Genomic DNA, 21,034 nt, shown 5'->3' with positions numbered 1-21,034 from the left:
TCTTAATGTAATACAAGCACTGAGATCGTTCTGAACACTCTCAGTAGTCAACCACAAAATAAAGTCCCTTTAGGTATGGCAATCTTTAGGGATTTATGGTATTTTGTTTCTCTTTTGTAATTTCAATTGTGATTAGCTACAGGGAACCAATCAACGTTCAGAACAATCTCAGTGTTTGTTTATACTTATTAGGATATAACTGTTTTGTGTTGTACTGTGTCTTATCAAGCCAAGAGGTACAAATAGTTGGCGAAACATGACTTATTTTAGTAAAATGCCGTGCTTTGTTCAGAGATTGTTTTAATCCTACTTTAATGAAAATATAGTATCTCTGTTCGCAAAATTCCTCTCTGAATTAGTTATATTTTTAAAGGATTTCTACCTCCTCATGAGTGGTATTGACTTTACAATCATAAAAGAAATTTATTGTGACGAAAGATAATGAGATCACTTCTTAAAAATGCTTTTGATTACAGCGCCTCCTCGAAAGTAAAACTGTTGCTTTCATTTGTCTTTTCGTCTTCATGTAAATACTCTGTCAACTTAATTTCATAAAGTTAATCTTTTAAACAAATAGCTATTTGCAGGGCCAAAGCATCATTAAACAGCTATTTGTATGCCATAAATTCTTTTATGTCTGAAAGTGAAGAGGTGTAAAATAGAATTAATAATTAACGATTAAGCGTAAAGTGTCGTAATTATATGTATACAGAGTGTTTCAAAACAACACCTACAAAGTTTGGGAGATGATTCCTGACGCCAAGATAAGACAAAAAGTATAGACCGACCTGGGTGCAGAAATCCGTCATTTCGGAGTTATAGGCTGCCGGAAACATGAAAAAAATGAACTTTTTAAAGATCCATAGCTCCAAAACTATGGAATCTACCGCAGTCGGGTCAAGACTTCACTTAGGAACTAGTATGTGCCTTATCAAAATATCCATGTTTCAGAATCCTGCAGTACTTCTGCAACAATTTTTATAGAGGGAGTTTGACTACGAGCATATAATTTCAAGTACTCACCAACTACCTCTATAAAAATTGTTATGGAAGTATCGCAGGATTTTGAAACTTCGATATTTGGATAGGGCTCATGTTAGTTCCTAAGTGAAGTCTTGACCCGACTACGGTAGATCCTACAGTATTGAAGGTATGGACCTTTCAAGTTCATTTTTTTTTTTTTCATGTTTTTGGCAACCTATAACTCCGAAATGACGGATTTCTGCAACCAGGTTGGTCTATACTTTTTGTGTTATCTTGGTGTTAAGAATCATCTCCCAAACGGGATCAGTGTTGTTTTGAAACACTCTGTATACGAGGGGCATTATATACAAAGGAAGCTGACTATTCAGAATTCAAAGAAAATTATTTGGCTTCCATTTGTGTGAATGATTCAGTTTTGTTTTTCGTTTCATTTTTTGTCATTAGTGATTTTAGAAAATTACTTTTCTTCTAGCTAATTTCTTCTAATCGTTCGTGGATGGGTTTTGTCTCGCCACCCCCTCCCCCCTTCATTCTTAAGATTTTAGTTTCCTTTGCAGTCTGTTAACCGATACATTCTTAAAATTGCTCTCATATATATTCCTGTTGCTTCTCCTGTGTGGATATGCATACATCCTGCAGAAAAACAATTAACCATAAATTGTATTTAACTCATATTATTTTATAAAATGCATGAGTAGAGCAAGTTAATTAAAGTTTCACTACGATAATCTTGCGTAAAAATTATGGAGCTAAACTTTAAACAAAGGATGAAGCTGTAAACTTTGATGTATATAGTAACCCCCTCAACTTAATGCTTTTCCTTCACTTTTACATAGTTTGAATTTTATGTAAGTTGAATTTGTAAGTTGTTTAAGTATAACTTCGTCCAAACCTGGAATATTTATCATTATCATATGCAATGTACGTATATACATATGTATATTATTTACACCTTTCACAGTATCATTTTATAAATGAAACAGCTCATGAAATAAATGTGTTTCTGTTTTAGGTAGTGACATTGGCTGTATATATTTACTTTCTGGCAACATTGATGGGTCACCAATATCTAGAGAGTCAAGAGAAAATTGATCTCGTTGTCCCAATTTTTACTTTTCTCCAGGTGTGTATTTTATTTTCATTTAGATTATTATGCATTAAAACACTTTTCTTGTTCTAATGTGTGTATTTTAAATTCAAAACGATTTAAATGTAATTGGTGTAACAAACTTCAATTAAATCAAACTTTTGGGACAAACGAATGTGAGTAAAATATAGCCATAGTCGCCCGTAATAATTTTCTCAGTGAGAAGCAAATTAACAATAAAAGATGGGTTTTCGTGTTTTTATTATCTCATATGTATATTATACTTAATCACAAGATAAGAATTAATGATTACCAGCAGGACACCTGCGTGAAGTAATCTTTCCATAAATTCACATACCGTATTTGGTGGACTATAAGATTCACTTTAATTTTTAAGCAATTAAAAAAAAAAAAAAAAAAAAACCGGAAAAGAGCCAATCAACGTTTGGTGAGGAACGATGTTTCCTCGTAAGTGAGTTAACGCTGCCATCGGTTTTAGAGCGTGACGTCGTGGGTTATCGACTAACAAATCGACTGGTTAGTTCCGTCGTCGCATGTTAACGGTTCGCTTTGTTTCCAGTTTTTCGTAGAGTTTACGGTCTGTATATTATAGTCTGTGGTTCTGGATTTATGAAGGAGGGGCAGGAGGGAGATAGTATTAGCAAGCTTGTGAATCCCCGCAACCCATGTTCATCGCATCGGTGCGCTGCTGCTGCCAGTTAAATCCAGTGTTGTCAGATAGAGATAGGTTTCCCGCAGCATCGAATATATGGCCATTTTTAACACTGGCGGGAATTTTAAAAATCAAACACAGGACATTTTTATATTAATTTCGAGTATAAGACGCAATTTTGGAGGCAATTTTTTGGAATTTAAGAGTGCGTCTTATAGTCCGTAAAATATGGTACAAATTTACAAATTTAATCTTAGCTGTACTCCAATAACTTATTTATTTGTGGTGTCTATTGAATTAAAATGTCAAGGAGCAACATATCAATATTTATCATTATTAAATATCACTATTCTATGTTTCAACTTCTCCATTTGACATACAAGTAACAGGATGGTACGAAAGATGCCAATATTTTTTCCGGATACGTCAGAAATTTAAGTGACCCACTCCTGTGGACGTCTATGATTATAGCCCAAAGCCAAAGTATAAGTGTACAATTATTGCTGTTGTATAGTCTTAATTTGTTGTTCATTATATTAATTTTTTTTCATACATTTCATCTTATTAATTTGAATATATAATCTTACGTATGCATATGTTAATTTTGACGTACTATTTTAAAATATTCTCTTGTTTATCTTGGCAATGTTAGACACTTGTGGTACTTAGAGAAAAGAAAGAAAGAAAAAGAAAAAAGAAACAGAACACGAGAGGAATACTGAAAGTAAGCAGATCAGAAAATGTTGTTTTATACAAGTTTCGATTTTTTTCCGTTATATTTCTTAGTTTTTCCATCATTATATTTACATATGTTAATAATTATAATTCTGAACTTCCTAATTAATGTTCGTTTCGCCTTGTCTTGTAATCATTTTATCACATTCAAATTTTCCTATTTCTAAGCTTGAAAATTACTATTAGGTCATAATATTATATCCTCTTTTTTCTTTTTCTTTTCAAATAAGCTTATCTTTTTATTACTAAATATACTCCTTTTTATTTATGAAATATGTATCTCATAGCGTCCATTAGTAAATATTATCTTGATATTATTAGTTACTACATGTATTAACAAATATTTACAAGTTTGCCTTTTCATGTAGCCGCACTGGAATTCTATTCGCTTATACCGTATTAAATTTTGAAAGCGAGGTCAAAAGTTATGATATCTTAATTTATTTCTTGATAGTTTTTCTTTTACATGGGTTGGTTGAAAGTAGCAGAGTCACTTGTGAATCCTTTCGGAGAGAATGATGATGACTTTGAGGTCAACTGGCTAGTCGATCGAAATTTACAGGTAAGTATTTTGTCTTATAATGTGTATGGTTTCAGCTATGGATTGGATTATAATGTTGGTTCCTCATTATTTTTCAGACTAAAACTAAAATCAATATAATAATAACTAAATGTATAAACAACTTATCAAATGTTCAACCACCAATTCTTGTTGCTAGTGATTATGACAGCTTAATGTATGTATTAAAATTTTAGCAGAAAGCAGAGGTTAAATCAGAGATGACCATTTCGTAATTACAGCTTACTCGGGTTTATTATACTCAATTGAGGTTGCGTTCACTAATATCAATCACACTCACGCTATATCAGACTTGCTAATCTCAATCATGCTCACGCTAGCTCCGATTCCCACTTACTAATCTCATTCACGCTCACGCTGGCTCAGACTTACACTTACTAATCTCAGTCACGCCCACGCTGTCAGTAATCTCAATCAGGCTCTTGCTAGCTCAGACAGGTACTCACTAATCTCAATCACGCTCATGAGATCAGACTCGCACTTACTAATCTCAATCACACTCACGCTAACAGAGTCACACTCACTAATCTCAACCACGCTCATGCTAGTTCAGGCTTGCACCAACTAATTTCAATCACACTCACGCTAGCTGCGATTCGCATTTACTAACCTCAGTCACACTCACGCTAACTGAGACTCGCACTCACTAATCTAAATCATGCTCACGGTAGCTTTGACCCGCACTCACTAATTTCAATCATGCTCACGCTAGCTAAGACTCGCACTCGATCGAGCTATGTCTCACTGTTTTCAATGACAGTCACACTAATTCAATCTCTCGCTCATTACCTCATTGATGGCGCGCTAACTAAAAACTCGGGTTCGCTATCCTATTGAGGATTGCACTCACTTGTGCTTGCGTTCACTAGCCCAACTAGGGCTCATTCTCACTCGGGCTCTGACTCGCTTTTCACTTCTAGAACTTGTGATTACATGAATTCGCAATGATTTATTGAGCTCGAGACTAATTGTTCCGTATAGCCGAGCTTGCGAGGTTTGACATCTCTCAGACGTTCTTATTCATTTTAACTTGGCCTTTCTTAGGGATGCGCACGAGGCAAGATTTGTGGCTGTATCGACCCGAAAATGTGCTGTAAAAGTGGTCTCGACTCGAAAAATGTATATTTCTCTATTGGAAGAGCCGTGTCTCGACTCGAATTTTGTCAGGAAAATCCTGTCTTGACTCGTTTCGTGCGCATCCCTAGTCTTCCTTAACTTCACACAACTTCGTGACTGGAGTTGAGCAGGAATTGAAGTTGAAATAAAAATGAGTGAGGGGAAATGCTTCAAAATATGCTGAGGGTCAAGGATATTACTATATTTTACAGAGGAATCAGGGAAAATGCAATCAGATTCCACGAAAATATTCAGAGTTCCTATTACTTAAGCAATGTTAATAAGCATTAGAGCTGGTTACAGAGGGTATGAAGAATACCTCAAAGAAAGAATACAGATTCAAAAAGAATCGGGCTGCCCCTCGTACAAAACCTTACCCTATTTGGTAAACCTTAAAAAAAAAAAAAAAAAAAAAAAGGCCCCTCCGCTTGTCCACTACCCATCTTTTGATATGTAAGGAACTTCGCAATAAGTGCATGCCACTAGATAGCATAAGTAAATAAGATTTAAACATTTATAAGATGGGTAAAACAATTGCTCAAATGCAGTGGCGGCTTCAGAGATTTTCTATGACGGAAATCACATCGGCAGTGGCAATAAAACCTACAGCACCTTCTGGCTTTGGAGCACTCTAGTGACTTTTCACTTTGAAGGCATCCTTTAAATTTTGATATTAGGTTACAAAAAAGGGGGGAAAGAAAGAAAAAAGAAATTAACAACGAATTTGGTATTGTGAATTAAATGCTTGTAAAAAAAGAAACAAAGATAGAAAGAAAAAGTACATATACACCATGTGTTACTAAATTCCGAAATCGTAATGTACATTAAAGAGTGCTTTATTTTTTCCTTCATAACAATTTGATACGCGTATGAACGGTACGCCGAAAATCTACTGCGTAGTTCTGTCACCCTTGAAACAATGATTCAGTCTTTCCGCGCGAGAAGCAGAAAATAATCTCACCTTCCGAGTTCCCTCTTCCTTCCTTCCATCCATTCAGTGCGCAATCAACACAGAGCTTTCAGACTAGCTCAATCCAATTTCCTCCTCTCCCGGTCGCTGCAAGTACATAGAAAATGAAAGAGTTTGCATTCACGAAAACTGTATTCTGTGACAGCAGCAGGCGCTAGAAAAAATCAAGCCAGAATACATGAACAGAGTATAACGTCAAGCATCGTGGCTTACGCTATGTTGCCATATCTCTTAGGGACATAAATCATGGTTGCAGGCTTCATATTAAAACAACTAAATTTATGTTGGGTCGTTCCTTATTCGTAAACATGAATAAATGTCCATAATTGTTAATTTCTTAAAAAAACGGGTTAATTGAAAAGGCACGGGACTTGGTGACTACACTACAGAGCCACTTCTGTTCGAATGGGTACTATACACGGGATTTAAAAAGTTGCCGTGTGTTCACTCTAAAATTCCTTACTTATATATATATTTTTAAAATTTCTTTTCTTCAGGTTTCATACCTTATAGTGGATGAAATGCATCAAGAACATCCAGAACTTGTGAAGGATCAATATTGGGACGAAGTGTTCCCAGCTGAACTCCCGTACACCGCCGCTGCAAAGCAATATCAGAGCACGGCTCCACAAGGATCGGCAGCAAAAGTAGAAGTTCCACTCGAACAACAGGAATTTGTGCCGATGGAGGGAGTTGTTGAGGATGCAGAAAACGAAGGTCTGGCTGATATGCAGGTAACTTGTTCTCAACCTTTTCTTTTAATGTATCTATATTATTTTAGAAGGATTTTGATGTTCCATAATTTTCCCAGGAAAAATAAAACTCAACAAACAAAAATGCAAAGTACTAAACTTATTAAATAGGTTATTAAATCTAATAAGATATAATGCAAAATGCTTCTGTAGCATGGAAACCTCTTCTTTCATCATTTCAATACCACGAGAAGTTCCTTTAACCTCTTAACGTACAGATTTTCAACCGAAAGTTGTTCCATTTTTAATGTAATTTTTTATTACTTTATTACAATATTCACATAAGAACATTATAAATGGTGGTAATAATGTTCATTGTTGACAACTCAACAATGAGATGAGTAAATTATTTCTTCAGCAGCACTATCTGGTGGAAACATAAAGAAACATTAGAAAACGTGTATATATTGGACCTTTTAAAAGAAGAACGGGTAAACGGAAGCTAGGACGAGTATACTCGTCGTTTTAAGTTTTCGATAAAATAAAAAACGAGTATACTCGTCCTTTTTACATTTAGTGGTTAAGTATCTCGCCTCATTTGTGAGATATTACAAGTGAAAATCTGAGTGTCTTAATGTGGCATACCATTACATTTACTAGTTGTGCATGTATAATAGAATCAAGCAGAGAACTAATTTTAGACGTTCAGTAATCTGAATTAAAAATTTTATTTTTCAAATATATTTATATTTGAAATGGTAGAAAGACAAACGCCATGGTGATTGTAACGAAGCGGTCGGTTCAAATATGGAAGTAGGAAGGAAGAGACTAGAACAAGTGACTAGTTTTCAATAACTGGGTAGTATTATTAGTGGCGATATGAAGTTCAAACGTGAAATGAAAGCAAGGGTAGAAATGACGAAGGAGGAAGAAAAGTTTATTTTGTGTGTTTTTGAATAAAGATTTGAGAAAGACTCATAAAATACCTCGTGTGGAGTATTGTACTGTATGGTCAAAAACATGGATATTACACAGAAGCAATGAAAAAGACTGAAAACTTTCGAAATGTGGACGTAGGGAAGAATGAAGAGAATTAGCTGGGACGAGCGGAAAACGAACGAGAGAGGGTCTTAGAATAGGTGGGGAAGAAATGGACAATCGTAGATGCAATTGAAAAGAGAAAGGCAAACTGGTTGGGACATTGGCTGAAAAGGAACTGTATCATGAAGGACATACTAGAGGGTATGGTGGCAGGAAAGAGAAGGAGCGGGAGAAGGAGGCTACAGTTGATGGACGATATTAAAACAGAAAAACCGTACGTGAAGACGAAGAGGTTAGCAGAAGACCGTGGGACATAGAAGTTTCTCAGTTACAGGAAATGACCTGCCAATAATGGCAGAATACCTATGATGGTGATGATGATGCTTAATATATAATCTTGTATTCGACATTTCAACTCTCAGAACACACACATATCAGATATTCATAATAAATAGTTTTGAGGAGACTTACCCTAAACTTCATAGAAAAATAATCTATACCGAGCTTTCGCCCCTTCTCGAGAGATTATCAATATATAGAAGCTACTGAAGATTGATTCGAAGTTATGGTAACAAACAGCAGAGAGCCATACTGCGAGAGAAGCGCTTAAGCCATCACCGATTGATTTAACTGCAAGCCCTGTCTTTGGACGATGGCGCTGCATCACAGTTTCCATTGTAACATGCTTCGTTGAAAAACTAATATATCCTGTCAGATTTTTCAGCATAAACTCTCAATTGATCGCGATAGTCTATTTCCGGAAAACCGTTTAAACAATCAAAACTTCAGAAATCCATTAATGATGCATTGGTAGGTGCATTTACCAGAGTATTGGAATGTAGAATAAATTTAATATTAATCTTGTGGCATACACCATGTATAGATGACTTGTAACCTCGTCTTGATGTATAACAACTTTTTGGCATCTTCATCGTAGAGGAATGGAATATCAGCCTGACATAAATACTCTTTTTCACGTTAATAAGCTGAATTTATCTTGCTTTTTACGTGCTTCGCTATTAATACGAAGTTACCCATTGTAGCTCTTAACAAACAGTATCAGAACTCTTGTGGACAACTTTCTTTGTTCTCATATCTAATAGTTTCCGCTTCTCTGGTTTTGAGACTGATAGTAGATTCCTCTAACATTGCCTCATAGAGGCGTCTGTATCTCCTCTTCTCTTCAGCAATGTGCATTTTCGATGAAGTATGAACTTTGACTATATGGCGACCTTCTATATACCCAAGTTTTGGTTGATAGTATATTGGTCTGTTGATTTTAGCACTTTCACAGGATTTGCAATCGTCTTCTTCATTTGGTTAATTACATTCTTCATTGTCCTCACAATGGCGGATGATCCTGTGGAAAGGGCGTTGCTTTCGCGTTTTTCTTTAAGACACAGCTTCATCTGGGGTGCCAATTTATTATTATTATTATTATTATTATTATTATTATTATTATTATTATTATTATTATTATTATTATTATTATTATTATTATTATTATTATTATTATTATTATTATTCCTGTTGGTGGGGTCCTGAGACAAATGAGTATTTTTTTAAAATTTATTTTTGTGATGGATCTCGCAGAAACAGGAATACAAAGTTGAAACTGGATCCAGTTGGCTAAGGATAGAAGTCAATGGAGAGCTTTTGTGAACGTGGCATTGAACCTCCGGGTACCATAAGCCATAGAGTTTATTTATTTATTTGTTTGTTTTTTTAAGGTTCGGTCCTGGAAATGTTTCTTCCACGATTCTCGACTTCCAATATTTTTTTTTATATTTTTCAAATCATCGATCAATTGTGTTCTTCTTCTTTCTACTCTTCGCTTTTGTACCATCTTTCCTTCTATAGCGGTGTAAAGAAGACAATTTCTTCGCAAGATATGTCCATTCTATTTGCCCTTCCTATGAAGGATGATGGCTAAAAGCGTCCTCCTCTCTCCTATCCATTTTAAAATATCTTCGTTTATTACTCTCTCTGTCCATGTTATCTTCTCCATCTTCCTCCAACACCACATTTTGAAGCTCTCTAAATATTTCTTCTCTAACTTCTGTAATGTCCAAGTCTTTGAACCATAGGTCCAATGCTCCATATACAGCACTTGACCAAGTTCTTCCTTAGTCCAATATTAAGCGTGTTAGTTAAGAGTGACCTTTTCTTGTAGAATGCTTATTCGGTTATGGCAATTCTTGACCTGATCTCCTTAGTGTAGTAAGTGTCTCTCGTCAAAATACTTCCGGGATATTATGAATGGCCGATCTCTTCAAGTTCTCTTTGTTCTACTCTGACCTGTAAGGGCGTGTTTCCACAGGGTAGTCTTATGACTTTCGATTTTTCAATGTTGATTTCCATTCCATATTCTTTCCCAATGTCAATTAACAAAAGCAATGACACGGTCACTCAGATTACTGACATCAATGCAACATGTCATTACGTCATTTTGTACAATAATTATGTATCTTATCCAACTCGTATATGTAATATATTATGTGGTCTTATACTTTTGTTGTTTTACTGTTGCTCATTTGTCAACTGACTTCTATCTTCACTGTATAAATAAATAGAATAATTGTACAACTCGCAACATTTAAAACTAATTATTTATATTGGATTTACTAAAGCACCTACTATCTGCTTCACGAAGAAAAATAGCACAATGTACATAGTATAATGTTCATAGATCGTGTCTTTTCTTTCCTATTAATTTTAAACATCTAGCAGAAAAGGTTATGTCTCTCCTAACATACCGTACTTCGTCAAAGTCACTCGAGAAAAGATAAAAGCTTGGTACGAACAAGTTTTATACGATGTTCAATATAAAGACAGTGTATATCCTCGTTATAATCATATACTTTGTATCTACTAATTCGAATTTCATAGTAAATTAAGTTGTTCGTTATCTCAGCATTCGACAAATTTCAATTAGAGTTTAATTCATTCGGTATCTTTAATTTTGCAACCCTGAGCAATAGAGATGATTCTTTAGCCTCAAAGAAAACAGGCTTTTCTTCAAGATTTTTTTTTCGGAAGTTAACGTGAAATACACTGACGCACAAATGCACAGACAAATGCATTGTTGTTGTCTATATAAAATGAAAGAAGCTTATTTAAATGATTTAAAAGAAAAAAATATGTTGCTAATTATTTATATTATTATAGGGTGAAGACGATGGAACTCCTCCAAGAGGGGAAACCCATCCAATGAAAATCCTCAGCAGAACCATCTCTGGATCCCAGAGATCAGTAAGATCTAGTCTCAGCTACTCCGTACACAGAAGCACAAAGAACTCTGTGATGTCCATGCTGACGAAAATATTCCACCGCAACGACAGCAGCAAAGATTTACGTAAGTGTTATTAAATTGATTTTGTTTCTTTGTTAGAAACGCTAAAGAAAATGTATGTGTTACATATTTAGCAACTTTTATGGTGTCTTTTCGTAACAGAGAAAGGAACAAAATTAAGGATTCCAAGTATGAATTCATTATTACGAAGGTTCGCAATTTGTACTAACGTAAGAGAATGGCAATTTTGTATCAAGAGCCAGCGCTATATAGGAGAGAATTGCAGCGGACAAGGTTCATGTTTTTAACGCGAAATGTACAATATCTTATTGATAACAATAAAACAAAAAACATCTACAAAATGTCACAAAAGGAACATAATATTCAACATACCTTTAAGATAATTACATAATCTACAGGGTGATTTTAGTGATTTATCGGGTTTGAAAGTGCTGTAATATTGAAACATGTATAACACATGCAATAACGAATGATAACCTGAAAATATATTGAAACTGTCCATATAACACAACATTCAACAAGTTCGTAGGATGACTAATAAAATAACTTGTAGGCAAAATTCGACTTTATTCATCAACATAGTCTCCTTCAAGAGTGATACATTCATTCCAATACTTCTCTAATATTTTGATGCCTTTTTTTGTAGAATGATTTATCTTTGGCCTCAAAATAGGCTTCAGTTTCGGCAATCACTTCTTTATTGGAGCCGTGGAACATTATTAGTAGGTCTGGAAACAGGTAGTGTACCCTGGGAGCCAGATCCGACAAATACGGTGGATGGGGATGAAATTCAAAGTGCAATTCGTGCAATTTTGTCATTATTGGAATCGACTAGTGACACGGTGCATTGCCTATGAGCACTTTCTTCTTCTTCACTTGGGGTCGTTTTATTGATTTTTTTCCTTCAAACGCACCAATAACGCCATATAACATTCGCTATTCGTGGTTCTTCATTTCTCAAGGTAATCGATGAATAAAAGACCAAGCGCATTCCAAAATGCAGAAGTCAAAACCTTACAAGCTGGCATTTGCATTTTTGATTGCTTTGGGCGGCTTTCGCCGGTTGCCATCCACTCAGCTGATTGTCGATTTGACTCTGGAGTGTAGTGATGGGTCCATGTTTCATCCATTGTCACACACCGCATGAAAAAAATCTTTTTATTGCCCTGAAACAGCTCCAAACAGCGCACAGTGGGGCGAAAACGCAAAAAGCTGGCCAAAAGTAAAAAAACGAAAGTTAGTAATATAGGCATATTTTTATGTAGTTGGCTAGAGTGATGTTAGAAGGGCCCAAATCCATAAATAGAATAGGGTTTTTACTTTATTCCGACTACCTGAGCCACTCTTAAGTAGACCCTTCAGCAGGTCCGATGCGTAGAGAACAACAGAAGAATTGTGACGCGTCCGTTCAAACGGTTGTAACTTTCGAACGAGTTCATGGTTTTTAAATCTGTAAAGTTTTCCTATATCGTACTGGTAAGTAGAATAAGTGTATGAAGTGAAAAATTAATAATAATGATGTAATAATTTATAATTTGAATCGCAAGTCAGGCAAAATTTTCACATTGTTTATATATTTTATTAACTTAAAGCATTGAAAACATTATGTGCACCCTCGTGCACCACGTTCATATTTTGTAGAATGGTAGTCTGAATATTAATTAATGCTGTCGACAAAAACGTAGCTGCCAAAAAGTGCCAATTACGAAGCGTGTTGATGTGAATTATTGTTCATTTAATGTTACAGTGACAAGCCGTTGCAGTTATCATAACCGAATCAAATACCAATAATTTGTGTCATTTAAGTAATAATACATTTCTAATAAATAAGAACGTAAGTAACAAGTAATTGTTCATCAAAATGTGTGAAAAAAGTGAATGTTGTTAAAGATATATTGTGAAAATTACGAAGTATGTTGACATTCTTTTTATTTCGCCATTTTGGATCCGCCATTTATTTTTTTTTAAACTTTAGTTGCAGAATCGTAATCAGCAACCTCAATAACCCCTTTACCGCCACTTTTGAGAACATTTCTACGACTTTTTCGACTTTTGCAAATTTTATTCCGCCATTTTGGATCCGCCATTTTGTTTTTTTCAACTTTAGTTGCAGAATCGTAATCAGCAACCTCAATAACCCCTTAATACTAAATTTCATTCAATTTGAATATAGTTATCATATTTTGGCCAGTTTTTTGCGTTTTCGCCCCACTGTGCAGCGCTCTGGATCGTCGACGCGTTTTTGTTTTTGGTTGACTGTGAGCAAACACAGTACTCACTTCCAATAGAGCTTTCTTATGTTCACGTAACTTCAATTTACAATCGGCTAAAAATGTTTTGTGGATTTTTTTTTTTTTTTTTTTTTTTTTTTTTTTTTTTTTTTTATGTTTCCTGGAACAACTACCGAATTTGGGCGACTAGAGTGTTCATTGTCATCGGTGTTTGTACGGCACTTAAACTCAGCAAACCACTTCTCTACCCTTTGTTTCGATTGAGCAGATTCTAAATAACTCTTTTCAAGCCATTGTTTTGCTTGAACGATATTTTTTCCCATTAAAAAGCAATGCTTTATCTAGACACGAAATTCAGATTTTTCCATTGTTTTGAAACTTACACAAGTAGTGTCAATAACACCACTGTCACTTGTGAACTAAACTTCAGATTTTACGAAATTTTGACACGTATCATGTGATTTGATTTAGTACTTTCTCAACGTCATATGGATTTGTGAATAGTGACGACAGCTCTATGTCATCCTACGAACGTATTGAGTGATGTTCGATGTGGATTCCATTCGTCACGCTTCACACATCTATGCTGTGGTCTACTCCGTCTCACACGCGCTCTATCATATTGCTACTAATGATTGTAAATGCATCTGTAATATGACAAGTACTCAAAGTTGTTGGTAGTGAAAGCAGATACATTATGCCCTTGATATGCCCTCAAAGTAAAAAATTAAAATCTTTTTAGTAGCCAGCTTTCTCCAAATTGTTTAACACTCTTTGGTAATAAATATTTAAGTGATTGGCGATGCCATGACTCCTTACACACTGGTCTTGCTAGATGAGATAGCAAAGAAATATAGGTGTCTGCTCTCGTTGGCTTTTGGCCCGTGTGGAACCCATCGACCTAACTTGTAGTGCTTCCCAAGTTGATGGAGGTGCTGCCGAATGGTTTCTCTATTCACACTGAATTGTAGTCCCAGTCCCTCACATGTCTGGCCACTGTTCGCCTCAATTGCTGCCTGAAAATCTTCATTTTGTACATGTGTTGGTCTTCTGGCACATGGTGCGTCTTCGAGTGTTTCGTTACCGTCCTTAAACTTGTTAAACCACCGCTGAACCGTCCGCGTAGTCACGTCACCCTCACCAAAGGCCTGGCATATCTTCCGCCCTGCTGCAGCGGCGTTTGACCCCAGTTTGAACTCGTACAGTATACACGCCCTTATGGCGCTCTGTGGAGGTCCCATATTCACTCTGTCCTTACGCAAATTCACTGTATAACTGAACTGCCACAACCAGGTAGTATGTTGGATATACCCACACCAACAACTGACCTTCGCCTTGTATATATAATCAAGGGAGGGGAGGAGCTAAACCATAGTTTGCCCGCTTTATCCAGTAGGATTGAACCCCTTTTTCTCCAATGTATACCTGAGCGTCAAGGAGGGGGGCTATAGTCCCTATAGACCTTGCCTTGGATGGATGCGCGCCTATATATATAAAACTCTTGAACCATCCTACCGATCTCGATCAAACATAGATGACGTTCGGACCTGGGATGGTGCAACTTGGGAAGGAGATATTTAAAAACGATCGAAAAATGACCGTTATTAGTGTCGAATCCATAGTTTTCGGGGTCGCTGAGGTGAACAGTGACACTTTTGATGCCGTTTAAATCCAAATTCACCCCTCTGTGTCCAAAATGAAACGCATTTTTCCCGTGCGAGGAACAGATATTCTGCTAGTTTGTAAGTTCTTGCAGAAGCACTATATAGTATAGTTCGTGGTAAATTTCTCTTTTTAATCATTTGTATTGCGATGTATATTTCTATGTGTTTTCAGATTTTCTCCATGTATGCATATATTCAAAATAGATATCTATTACATTCGTATAATTATGATCTTAACAATTTCTTGTGAAACAATTAACCTATGATCTTCTGTGTTAAACTTGTATTATGGCATTACTTATTCCTTGCGTCAACAGGTAGCAACTTAGGAAGCAATGTGTCATTGAGAAGTCGTCGAGGCCATTATGGACGCAGCATTTCCCGAATAAGCAGTGGATCTCAAGCACAAAGTAGGACTTCAATTCATAGAGATCCCACCGCTGATTTTCAGGTATGTACAAAAAGGTTATTATTTATATTGTTCTGTGCAATAGTATCTGTTGTTAGTAAATTTCCGTAGGTTTTCTTATGTATTACTGTAAAGTTACCTAATTTCTAGAATATCTGCAATGATGTTTAAAACAGTAGCTAGCAAAAGTATTTTTGCTCATATCAGTGTTAATAGACCCCTCTGACACACCATTCTCTTGAAATATATGACGTGTCTAGAACAATTTGATGGTACTTCCTTATATTATAGATTTGCGTATTTATTTATTTTATTTTATTTTTTAAATATTATTATTTTTTGTCCATTTTGAAGTTATAGTCAAAACAGAAATTGCATGAAGCTAGTAGATTTTTCGTAATGACTGCAAGGTTTTTTGAGACTATACAGGTGTCTCAAAAGTCCCCTGACATAGGGTAACTTATTATCAGAGTTACAACAAAATGTAAAAAAGGAAACCGTCTCCAAATATAATGTTTTCAATTTAAAGTGAAGGATTTTTTTTTTAAAATCGGACAAGCCGTTTGGGCTGTACACTCTTTATGCGCCCAATGTTAAATGAAAGTGCAACGTTGACATAACTTAAGTAAATGAACTTACTGTCTTTTATGTTAACGTTTGATGGCCATCCCTATTTCAAACATGCCACCATTCACTTTATGTTGTGGGTCCTGGTAAATGGCAACGTTGCGATTTTCATTTAACATTCGGCGCATAAAGAGTGTACAGCCCAAACAACTCGTCCGATTTTAAAAATTCCTTCACTTTAGATTGAAAAGATCATATTTGGAGATTGGATTTCCCTCTTACATTTTGTTGTAACTCCGATAATAACAGAGTTACCGTATGTCAGGGGACTTTTGAGACACACCCTGTATATTTTTAAATATTTTTGCTAGTGTCTGTATAAGAACATCAAAAATAATTAATATGTTTTATTCTGAGGCATATATTCAACTATTTTTCTTTTAATCATTTCATGAATGCATAGTAAATTATAAAAAGAAAAATTACTTACTGTTCAAAGTCGGAAGCGAAGAGTACAATGATTTTTCTGTGCAGTTAAGTACTGAAGTTTTGAAATTTTATATTGAATTATTCAATTATCTTTTGTTTAGAAACGTTTGGAGGACCTAGAAAATGAAGTATTTCCTAAACGCGGTTGGGTCAGTAAATTCAGTTGTGCTGTATGGATGTGTGCGTGTATTTTGTTTTCTAATAACCAATGTGTTCTTATTAATTCAATAGCAAACATTAAAATGAGGTTCTCTCCTATTTTATTATGTATCTAACAGTTTTTATTTATCAAAGAATTCCGTTAACATTATAACCCTGAAAGAGGTAGTAAAACCTTTGAAACGTTAATCAATCTATTTGTAAAGGTGCGTAAATGCCATGGCAATACTTAGATATAGCATTTATGCATTTATTAATATTTTTATTAACAAAATTCCTTTTCAACTGTGAAGTAGTTTTACGCTGGGAGTTATTAAGAATGAAGCGCATGGACCAAAGCCTATATTTAAAAATAATTCCAGCAATCACCTGGCAATAGTGAAGGAAAGCCTTGTAGAAATCTCAGTTAAAGTTACAGTGTACCGGATTCGAACTTACGGCCTCTACATTCGTAGCAAGAACGCTAACCACTAGTACGTTATTCTTCACAAACGTTTTGTCTGTGAGACGCTTTTTCATATGTAGCGTTTGGTAATCGTAGCCTTGGTTTTGTTTCCTGGTTAAAGTTAGTATCCGCTAATTATGTAATATATGAAGGTAATCCCAAAAGTAAAGTTTTATGTATATGTTTTATGTATATCCATGTTTCAGAGTTCACCGGTACCAATGAAACGAACGCACCATTAGAACGTAAAAGACAGCCCTCGTGGCCGAGCGTGCTTGCGTTACGTGCTAGTAACGGAAATCGCTTTTGGCTGGGTTCAAACTCGACCCAAGGAAGGCTTTTTTTTTATTTTTTAAATTTTCATAATACTTTTTCATTAAAATAAGATGAAAATAATACTCAAAAAAGTGATTTACTTACTTATGTACAGATAAGAAGTAGTAGTAGTAGTAGTAGTAGTAGTAGTAGTAGTAGTAGTAGTAGTAGTAGTAGTAGTAGTAGTAGTAGTAGTAGTAGTAGTAGTAGTAGTAGTAGTAGTAGTAGTAGTAGTAGTAGTAGTAGTAGTAGTAGTAGTAGTAGTAGTAGTAGTAGTAGTAGTAGTAGTAGTAGTAGTAGTAGTAGTAGTAGTAGGAACTGGTTAGAAGCCCCAGGCCTCGTTTTGTTCCACCTTGACCCCCATGATATAAATTTTGTGACAAACTTAAAACAGCTCGCTAGGATAGCGCGCAAAACAGCTGGCTAGGGGAGCGTGCGAAAAAACGTACTTTCTTGAGTATTACTCTCCCGAGCGCGTCATCAGATTTTATAGTTGAAACAGGCGGTAGCGCAAAGTGGGAGCTACATTACAATCGGCTGCCAAGCTAAGACTGAGTGTCGCAGCGAGGTACGCGCAAACTTGCTCAGGAGCCATAGAAACAGCAAACACAACAATGTTGCCAACAATCTCATGAACAATATCCCTACGTCCCTAACGCTTTGAAGACTTTACTTGTGGGATCATCCTCATATAACGTAGTGATGTACAATGAAACTATGAGTAGTTCGTCAGGACGATTCAAATGTTAGATCTGAGTGCGTCGAAGTGATAAACACAGTTTGATTCATCTACTGTTTTCAAATCCTTAATGTATATATTACAATGTTCTGTAGGTGTAGTCTAAATAATGTACTAGGAAATATAACCCTTCACCTTTTTATTATAAAATGACTTATAAAATTTTACAGTTTTTTAAAGTAAGTCTTATTAAATGTTTCCAGTGTATGGTAAGAGTGAAGTCCCTCGGCACACTATGTGGCTTCTAGAAATAGAGGATATTTGTTTTAGTCCAGAGCGGCCTCAGATGGGATAGGTTATACTCCGTAGTTCATAACAGTCGTATTAAAAGATAGCTCCGTAGCTCATAGCAGCCCTGGAAGTAGGTATTAAAGGATATATCCGTAGCCCATGGTGGCCTCGAGAAAAGGGTATTGTAGGCGAGCGATCAGTACTGACACTGAAACTTCTTGGTTCCGTCGTCCTGTTTTATAATTACCTTCTTGGAGGGAGGACCCGCGGAAGGGTAGTTTTCCGAATCCTCTTCGTTTCTTCCTAAAGGTACAGCCTTCTGTCATCTGCCACAGTTTGTTTATAATTATAAAAGCATGTGTTTGTAGTGAAAACATGTGGTTTGCAGTACGCGTGGGTATACGGATCCTTGCAATATTTTTGTAATATATTAACTCTGAATTCTTTAGGTAGTATTTCCGTTAATTAGTTGACAATAGCATTTAAAGAAATAGCAAGAACAAATTAAAATTTGACAGAGGAAATCAAATAAATATAGTGACAGTCCTTGGCTTTTAAAAAAATATTTCTACGTTATTTTTCCTTAATTTAAATTTAATTAGTGACTATAACATCAGTTTTCTCATTTTAATATTTGGGGAAAATGAGTATATAACTATTAATTTATTTCAGAAGTTTTACTACCTCTTTCTGAACGACTTATCAAAGCGTTTTAATTTAACACAAGGTTATTTTGAATGTATTAACTTTTCCTATATGCGATGAATAATATTGTTTCATGTTGAATGAGTTCAATTTATTTTGCATGATATTATGTGCCTGTGAAAGAAAATTATCTAAGATGTAAGATTACTTATAAACCAATTTAAAACAATTTCTGTAATCAATTCAATTTTAAATGAAAATCTAATATTTATCACTAATTACTTTTCTTGCATGGTAATTGATTAAATATTCGTTTTTTCAAATAGTATATTAATCTCCAATATAAGATCTGGAATTTAAATCTAGTTAATATTTACAACTCTAGCTAGTTAAAGTGCATATTCTTAGTGTTTCAATCCATAGCAGAGTTGATGCAGATGAGGAATATCTGCTGTTTAAATTCGTGTTTTTACGTTTTGCATAAGTATATGTACATTTTTATTAATAAATTAATTTTTTTCATAGTCTTCTTCATTGTGATGCAGTGTGTAACTTTGGTAGCATATCTATAAAAAATAACCGCGAACTGCTACTTTAAGCCTTGGAATAAGTTGTAGCTTTTTCTTGTCTGTACGATTATGTTTCTTTAATTTTATGCTGCATTCTTTTAGGGAGAAATAATTTGTATTTTGTTTTACGATTTGTAGTAATATTAAGTTGAGTGTTATTTTTTCCAATAGATATTAGGATATATATATATATATATATATATATATATATATAATGGTGTTTTAAAAATGGCGCCCACGGACCACAGAACACTATTCTATAAATCAAATTAAACAAAAAATATATATATTTGTATACTTTTCGGGCCCTTGTCTGGAGACGCAAATTGCACAATGTGGCAACGACGCAGATAAAGATCCATAGATTAAATCCACCAGTCCATCAAATAATTACATCGATTCTTGCTAGATGACAGTTAAAGTTATTAGACATTGATACTAGCACCACTTATCATCTTAGCAATCGATGTAACTGTTTGATGGATGTGTAGAGCAAAGATAATGGTTCTAAGTTAATATGCTGTGTTGCCACATAGTGAAATTTTGATTCCCTATAGCGGCTGAAGGAGGCTCCGGGGGTCATATCATCATATAACATTTTTGCTTTATTTTGATCTATAGAATAGTGCTCTGTGGTCTGTAGACGTCATTTTTAGAACACCTGAAACATAATTTATATCGTCTTCAGTTTGTGTAAAATTACGAATGGAATATTACTTTAAAACTAGAGTAACATTATACTTTAGGTAATTTATAATTTGATAGATGTTAGATTGTGTTATCATAAATGTTAGATTATTTTATTAAATTAAATATAATGTACTATTTTAGTATTTAGATACTTTCTTCGTGTAGCTCTTTCTAATAGAAACATTATGTTTTCTATGAATTAGTTGTTCTCAGATTAGTGCATTATCTTCGTTCGCGTCATAATCGTTTCTTTATGTCTGCTTCTGATAATTATTTTAATTCCTTCCCTTTGTCTGCTTAGTTAATTTTGTCATTCATTTCTTATATAAAGCTTCTGTAGCTCTTTCTTGATTTTCATTTGTTTCCGTAAAGAGTACAATTTCTTTTGCTCTACCTGTGAAATGTATTTTTTTTATATATATATATATATTTGTAATAGTAAAAAGTGCAACCGCAAAATATGTTGTAGAAGAACGAATAGCTTCGCTTAATTGCTAAGAATGAGTTTTACGCTTGTGCGTACTGTATCAAAGCTTGCTAATAGCTTTTTTTTCATTATTACTATTGCAAAATTTCTTTAAAATAATAGTAGCCAACATGGAGATCTTGAAACAGTTACGAACAGTTGTTTGCCACTTGATTTTTCAATGCATTATCAACTAACGGTTGGTGTTCTTGTGGTGAGGCAAG

General features: G+C 34.9%; 1 protein-coding gene across 3 annotated transcripts in view; it reads left to right on the top strand.

The window, feature by feature from the left end:
* The window catches only part of LOC145662325 (uncharacterized), a 194,883-nt gene that overhangs the window by 147,153 nt on the left and 26,696 nt on the right, over positions 1-21,034 (top strand). For all 3 annotated transcript variants that reach the window (XM_081727786.1, XM_081727788.1, XM_081727787.1), the window contains exons 7-11: positions 1,997-2,107; positions 3,934-4,041; positions 6,643-6,879; positions 11,047-11,233; positions 15,404-15,537. In XM_081727786.1, the coding sequence (XP_081583912.1) occupies positions 1,997-2,107; positions 3,934-4,041; positions 6,643-6,879; positions 11,047-11,233; positions 15,404-15,537 (777 nt within the window). The remainder of the gene's footprint in view (positions 1-1,996; positions 2,108-3,933; positions 4,042-6,642; positions 6,880-11,046; positions 11,234-15,403; positions 15,538-21,034) is intronic.

The sequence above is a fragment of the Thermobia domestica genome, chromosome 10 (genome assembly GCF_964235325.1).
Source record: "Thermobia domestica chromosome 10, izTheDome1.hap1.1, whole genome shotgun sequence".
Classification (NCBI taxonomy): Eukaryota; Metazoa; Arthropoda; class Insecta; order Zygentoma; family Lepismatidae; genus Thermobia; species Thermobia domestica.
The sequence above is the reverse complement of the archived record's forward strand: the minus strand, read 5'-3'. Positions and strand labels throughout refer to the sequence as shown.